Genomic DNA, 7,261 nt, shown 5'->3' with positions numbered 1-7,261 from the left:
TGTGTAGTGAGACGACCACTGAAACATAACGTAAGAAATATTCACAGGAAGTAACAGATTCTACACCCACGCACACAGATTTATCGTTCAATTCAGCTTTGCACTTTACGGTACCAAGCTAATGCGTTCATGTGAGGCTAAAATACAAAAGTTCTCGCACAACTTACAGAATAAACATGTAACACCCACACAAAAGCCCATTGCAAGTTGATCAACAAGCATTAGACGCATTAGTCTGTAGCGTCATGACTTTTGAGCTTCCGGCCCCAAAATACCGTTCACTACGGCCGTTGCAACCAGAACACCAAAAACCTCTGCTCCAGCCACCACTCCTGCCTGTGCCAAACCACCAAAACTCACCGAATCGGATATCTCACTCTCTGCCGCTTCTATTCCCTTCTCCGCCGCCTCAATTCCACGCTCGGCCGTTTCCAGTCCTTTGTCCGCAGCTTCGAAGCCCTCTCTCACAATCTCCTCGGCTGCTTCTTCTGCCTTCCTAATATTCTTTCGAATTCCGAACAGAGGAATGTCTTGCGCCTTGGACGTCCGTTCCCTCGCCGTAAGCGCCGTAGACGCCGTCAGAAAGAATAGCAACTGCCTCCGCCCCGAAAGGGCGTTGATAGGAAATGCCGGCATAGGTTTGGTTGCGTGCGCCTTGCAGGAGGATAGTGTAGCATTGCGCACAGGGTGGAGTGGAAGAGTTCGGTTCAGAGGTGAAAGTGCGGAAGCCATGAATCTAAGGTTGAGGAGAGACCAGGCTGATCAATGATGATATGGTGATAGTGGGGGCCAACGTTGGATTTTGTGGTCTTGCGTCGACGAATCATCTCAACCATCTCAATGCTTGACCCGCAAGCAAAAGGCGCTGAAAGATGGAATAAGGATTCCGGATTGATCTGTAGTTTTGGGCCTTCGGGTAACATACATATTGGGAGGATTGTTATGATATTTCACATAATTTTTTTTTATCACCACATAATTACCTCAAAACTTCCAATGACTAAAAAAAAAAACTCATCGCTTGTTATTGAAACCTTTTAATAAACATTCAATAAGTATAACAGTCTACGAAGTACAATTAACAACTGGAAAAACACGAGGGTATAAGAAGAAAATAAATTACAGTTATTACAAACAAGAACTTCTTCTTTAATAAACAACTATTACACGCAAGAACTACTTCTTTAATAAACAACTTCAGGAAAAAAGTTATGTTTTTTTTAAATCTCATAAATTATTATAAAGAACTTCGACATAAAATTCATTAGTATTAATATTAATTAACTAATTAATTAATAGAAATTTTAAAGTAATTCATTCGATCCATATAAATAGATAATTTATTGTAGGTAAGCATTTTCTTGAATCAAATAAGTGATGGTATCATCTTATGCTCTATCCATTATTATTTATTGGGAAAATCTTTAAAAAAACTTCTTGAATTTCAAAATCCTAAATTAGGAGAGTTAGCACAAGCTGCCAACTTATCAAATACTAAAATTGTTCATCGTTATTTAAATTTTAATGAAATAAGTTTGTTTAGAGTTAGCAGAAGCTACTAACTTATCAAATACTTTGAAAAATACACAAATGGCATTTAAATTATTAATACACCTATTCACCCTTATAGGTGTATTATAAATAATCAACTTATAAGCTGAACATGATCAATTGACAGATGTAGGTGCCTGTAATGTTTCTCGTTGAGTTTGTGTTGAATGACTCGAAGCTGTTTTACATCAGTATTCTTAATTGAATGATAGTGTTCGTGGCTATTATCTGAGGAGAAGAAGGGTTTTACCTGCAAAAAGAGAGATTACCCTTTGCAGAAACTGTTTTCTCCCCCTTAAATTGTGCTTTTCCTTGCGGCTTTCATATTCCCTAGTGAATAAGCCAAATCAAAATTATGTCTTGCTTCCCTAGGATTGATCACCGCATCGGTATTTCTTGGTTTTATGGATATAGAAGCTGAGTCGATCTTGATGAAGAGACTAAGGATGTTTAACGATGTTTAATGCTAAAACTTGCGAATGAAAGAAAAATATCCGGAGAGTTTTTTCAATAATGGAAAAGGGACACTATTATTAAAATTCACTAAAATACACATAAAAACACTAAACTAAGAAGCCACCTCTCATCATTCTTCACCTTAACTTGTTCAAGATCTAAGGTGAAGGAGTGACCAATGGTTAGAAAAGATAGAATCACTACCATAGCCTAACCCATTTAGCCCAATAGCTCCCAAATATTTTCTTTATAAACACAATTAAAATCAACATTCTAATCCCTGCTATAATTTCCCTTGTTTCCTCTATTCAATCGAAACGAGAATGTTTTTCGTAGCTTTCCTTATCACAGACAGCTTGGGCATTGTCAATAGTTACTTGTCAAATCACTCTGAAAATGCTTAAATTTGGCACAGTAACAACATATATCAGATACTCCAGAAAGGGAAAAGGAAAAACAATTTAGAAAACTGCTTTATTGCTAGTGTGAACGACGAAACCAAGACAGCCGAACATAATCACAACATAGCTAAGACAAATTCATGTCGATTGATAATGTGCGATGGAATATTCCCTTGCGTAACTAGGAGTGAGGCGTTATCTTCAGTGGCAAGCTGTTTCATGGAGGTGGTGTTCGTAAAAGACATGAGTAAATAAAGGGATGATGAACACGAAGTTAGAGGAATGGTATATATATAAGGAACCATAGGTTCACATTGGGTAAAATAGTTTTTTAGAAGCTGAACAGATAGCCAAGCTAGGAAGGAATGTGCTACAAAGTAGAGTGCAGAAGCTGCGGGAAATATACATGGGGAGGATGTGGGAAGCACTTGAAAAACTTGTATGGAAGCATTGATGAGGGAAAGCATTGTATGTGCCACTCTTGGCCTGGTGTGGTCATCCCCTCTAAAGCTTCTGCCACTTCCCCTGACCAACCATCGCAGTCTGCAACTTCTGCTCAAGGTAGTGCAACAGGGATGTTCATCTGCCCCCACCACCAAGTTCATTTTTATTGACATAACCGATCCTATCGAGTAGAATAAGATTTATTGTTGTTTGATCAGTCCAAATCAATTACACGCTTTTAGAATTAATTTGCATGGTATGTGGCATGTGGCAGACTTCTGTAATCAAGAAAGGCAACAGGGCTTAATGCATGCACTTGAAAACTTGCAGAACACAATATCAGAGATCACCTTCAAGAAATCTGCGATTCTGGGAGAAAACATATAATACTGAACATATTTCGGACCTAAGTAGATCAAATATTCAAAAGGAAAAAAAAAAATCACCTGGACACAACACGCAGGGAATTAGAAAGCTAAAACTCCCCACACGAGCTTGACGTGTCCCAATAAAGATAAAATGATACAAAATACTATTCCAGCGGTAATCTAAATCACAAAAGAACAAAACTTGCAGATCTTTATGCAAAATCCAATCCGATGAGTAAAAAAGTTGAAGTATGCAATTTCTAAATTAGTGTTTCTTTACTGCAGGTAATGGGGAATCATCACTCTCGAAGCAACCGAAGATGCTGGTTTAAAAAAGTTGTCTGTTTAAATTGGAGGATGGGTTTTTCACTTTCTTGGGCATCCGAGCAAAAAGAGATGGGGAATATCGGTACCTTCGAACAATAATCATATTATTAATCATGTTGTTTACGGTTGGTCATGTCAACATGACCGGCATAAGTCTGCATGCTTTTCACAGTGTTGATGAATCAATTAATAAACAATAAATTCATCTGTTCTTGTGCTCTGTTTCCACATGCTTCAACTTCCAGCACTAAATTATGGATTCTATGAGACCCCCCTCCCAAAAAAAAAAAACCCAAAAGCAAAAAAAAAAAGTCTCAGATTTAAGCTCCCACATCAATTAATAAATATTTTGCTTCATCAATCTGTCTATGGCCTCGAGCCAGATAGACTGGCAAAGAAGTTGGTCAAAAATCTGTAGTAAAATGACTCATCTAATGAGAGAATTTGTATCGATCACTTTGAGTAGCTATCACTACTTTAAAATAACTAGCGTTAGCGCCGCATAAATCTAAGGTAACTTTTACAATATTTATAGAACCTGTATATTTTATTACTTGTTATGTGTCTCAGAAAAGCATGCCCTCATTGAGCTTGAGCTCAAACGTTCTGACTTTGAAAGGTTGAGTTAGATTCTGGTTGTGAGTGGTGAGTTGTAATCAAAGCGGAAAAATCATATGGTTTCAACCCAACCAGCAAAATATGCATGGCCAGTAGTTGCATGACTTTGTGGGATGTGAAAACAAATAACATGCTCACACAAATAATTTAGGGATGAAAAGACTCTTAAACACCCAAGTGCAACTTTACCTATCCTGAAATTGCATTAATATAGACATTTGAGCTATGATAATCTACTTTTTGAATTTAAATATTAGACTTGCACATTGTTTTCAAAATGACAACAAATTCATATTGGAAAAGAGTACACAAGAGCAACGAGCTGCCTCTTCAATTGTTTCTCACTGGCAAATGGAAGGAGTTGTTCTGAAGAGATGATACCTTTGTTGTCTAACCATGACTTCTGGGATCAACAACTTGGTGCACCTTCCTTGATTCAGCACTTGAATATTGTCCTATAACACGAGCATGAGGCACCGATGCTTCTCCACGGGCAAGGGCATCCACGTTCTCAAGCATCAACTGTCTTGGAAACCTGCCCACTACATTGCCCTCCTCATTCCCATCTTTATCAAGAAATGCGAAGTGTGGAATACCCTCAACACCAAACTCGTCCAGCTCTTGCTCCCACTTAGTATTATCCACATTCAACATAACAAAATTCACTCGATCCCTGAGTTCAATGAAAACATAGTGGCGTCAATATTGAATTTTAGTACAGAGTTATAGCCATATTATGGTTCCTAAAAGTTACCAATTCAAATAGGCAGCAAAAGAGACATATGAACATAAAGAACTATGTCAGCAATAGAAGCCATTACTTGTACTGCTGCTGCTCTACTTTGTACACGTCGGGAGCTAACTCCCTACATACTTCACACCAATCTGCATAAAATTCCACCACAGTGGGCTTCCCATTTGAAAGAGCCTGGAACATCCACCGACAAATGTACAACAATCATTAGCAAATATGATATTGCAACTGTAGCTGCAACATATAAAAATATATATACATATATATATGAATACACCGAAGTTTAGTAAGAGCAGCTCCTAACAGTAAATTATAAGCCATTATCAATCTATCATATCTTTAAAGACCTAGAATAACATTAATAAATGAACTGCTTACGATGGTAAACATAATATTGTGAATTACGCATTTTATCCTTGATCCACACACACACACACACACACACACACACACCCCTCGAGTCAATTTAGCTTTAAGGACCAAAAATCTCGTCTTAGACTACCCAAGCAAGCAAGCGCGCACACACACCCCTTGAGTCAATTTAGCTTTAAGGACCAAAAATCTCGTCTTAGACTTCCCAAGATTATTTCTATTTTTAAATAATGTTCACTTAAAGTATAAAAATCACCAAGACCATTAAATACTTTTGTGGCCAACAAAACGCTGCATTTTATGACTCATGGAGACTTGAACCAGTAGCTTGGAAAAGTGATTATGCAATGTCTTGATGGCCACGTAAGCAGTTAGCGCCACATATTCTGGTAATTCACGTCACACACAGCTCGTTAACTGTCTACTATGATCATATAGGCGTAACAAGAGGATCATTTAAGTACATAAGCAGTTTTTGGGAAGAGCAAAATGTCACTTCCGTCTATAAGATTGTTAGAATTCAGTACAGACTGAACCACCTATAACTGCGTGGGAAGCAATACAACATAGTAATACTGAAATAGTAATCAGCGGAAAGAACTTAAACCTCTTCATAAGGTAATGCAACAGCAGAGAGATCCTTCAAAGAAACACCAAAATCCAATCTTGTAGATAAGAAAAGTCCCACAGCAGCTAAAGCAGAAACAGCTGCAATTTTCTTATTGATGTCTTTGCTTGGGAATTCAGGAAGGCCAGAAGAACCAAGAGGGGCGCGTGAAACCTTGCTTGTTTGACCATTGACGGAAGTAGCCTCATTAACCGATCTTTCCTGAACATAAAAGTTGAAGGATGCTTAGCAAATGATGGAAATCGAAAAACATTCGAACTATTAAGACTGAACACTCCAAAGAATACCCAACAGAAACTTTACCGTTGTGGAGGTCTCGTCCAGGTTAGGAGTTGTTTGGCAAGCAAGGGTCTGAAATCTGCGAGTCTTGCGGTGAGGGTAGCGAGGATTTCCGATTATTTGCGGAGGTTGAGGGATTTGCAGGCATGGTCGGAATCTATGGAGACTAATGGGGTTTGAAGACAAGCGAGCCATCCAAACGGGAGAGAGAATTTTTCCGATGGCCTCGGAGATTTCAATTCAATCGGCAATCGCTGTCACAACTGAGAATTTGCTTGCGAGTTGCAACTGCTGGCAAGATTTTTTGCTTCAAATTTTCGTAGGAAAAACTTCAACCTCAGAAATATTACATTTCGACATTCCGCAGACGGCTTCTTTTCCTTAATAGAACGTTTAAGTCGAAAATGAGAAAAAATCCGTTGGCCAAAGAGATACTCCTCCGGCGCTTAATAAATATCCTAATTATTGAGTTGATTTTCATCCTAATATAAGATCTATTTTTATATTTATCATTTTCTCTAAATTATCCCATAGATACTACTCTCCTCAACCATAATCAAGTAAAAGAAGGAGAGGAGATATTAAGAAAGATGATTATGATATTTTAGAAAAAATGTGTCACATTTCTTATAATTAACTAACTTACCTAACTTCCTTAATTTAATCAAATTAGTTAAATGGGTCTTATATTAAAGACCGGAGGAGTAATAGATTTTCATGAAGAGGAAAAATATTGAAAGGAATCAGAATACTATTTTAAATTATATTTAACTTGTTAAAATACAATCATAATAAGAATAAAATTTGATAAATAAGATCATGTCTTAGAAAAAATTTTAAAAATTGATTTTCATTATTTTAGTCTGTAAATAAATATAAGTAATATAATTTTTGTCGTAATAATTTTATATCGCTTGACAGACATATTATTAACATTATTATATTTATTATACATAGACCTCAAGCCAACAAGTAGAATGGAATTTGAAATCTTTGAGACATTTTCTTTTGTAAGAATAATTCTAGTGAGAATTAAAATAAATAAATAAAACCAAATATTGAC

At 37.0% G+C, this 7,261-nt stretch overlaps 2 protein-coding genes across 2 annotated transcripts; both read right to left on the bottom strand.

Annotated features, from left to right (window-relative positions):
• Positions 1 to 2: 2 nt before the first annotated feature.
• Positions 3 to 768, bottom strand: LOC114725961 (uncharacterized). Its single transcript, XM_028912520.1, has one exon. It carries the CDS (start codon positions 730 to 732, stop codon positions 244 to 246), a length of 489 nt encoding a protein of 162 aa, XP_028768353.1. The 5' UTR covers positions 733 to 768; the 3' UTR covers positions 3 to 243.
• A 3,523-nt stretch (positions 769 to 4,291) lies between these two features.
• On the bottom strand, positions 4,292 to 6,538 carry LOC114725964 (thioredoxin-like protein HCF164, chloroplastic). The gene is made up of 4 exons (XM_028912521.1): positions 6,223 to 6,538; positions 5,899 to 6,120; positions 4,987 to 5,093; positions 4,292 to 4,838 (listed from the first exon to the last, which is right to left on the bottom strand). The coding sequence occupies exons 1-4, from the start codon at positions 6,391 to 6,393 to the stop codon at positions 4,556 to 4,558; spliced, it is 783 nt and encodes a 260-aa protein (XP_028768354.1). The 5' UTR covers positions 6,394 to 6,538; the 3' UTR covers positions 4,292 to 4,555.
• Positions 6,539 to 7,261: the final 723 nt, after the last annotated feature.

This window comes from Neltuma alba, unplaced genomic scaffold (genome assembly GCF_004799145.2).
Source record: "Neltuma alba isolate B1F8T4 unplaced genomic scaffold, ASM479914v2 tig00012315_pilon, whole genome shotgun sequence".
NCBI lineage: Eukaryota > Viridiplantae > Streptophyta > Magnoliopsida > Fabales > Fabaceae > Neltuma > Neltuma alba.
Note: the sequence above shows the minus strand (reverse complement) of the source record. Positions and strands in the feature narration are given on the sequence as shown.

What these genes read in the sequence shown, in the direction of transcription:
- LOC114725961 (XM_028912520.1), bottom strand. Translation starts at nt 732, where the DNA reads ATGGCTTCCGCACTTTCACCTCTGAACCGAACTCTTCCACTCCACCCT.
- LOC114725964 (XM_028912521.1), bottom strand. Translation starts at nt 6,393, where the DNA reads ATGGCTCGCTTGTCTTCAAACCCCATTAGTCTCCATAGATTCCGACCA. An exon ending in TGGACGAGACCTCCACAACG is followed by an intron (nt 6,121 to 6,222) that starts GTAAAGTTTCTG and finishes TTTTATGTTCAG; the next exon opens with GAAAGATCGGTTAATGAGGC. An exon ending in TTGCATTACCTTATGAAGAG is followed by an intron (nt 5,094 to 5,898) that starts GTTTAAGTTCTT and finishes TGGATGTTCCAG; the next exon opens with GCTCTTTCAAATGGGAAGCC.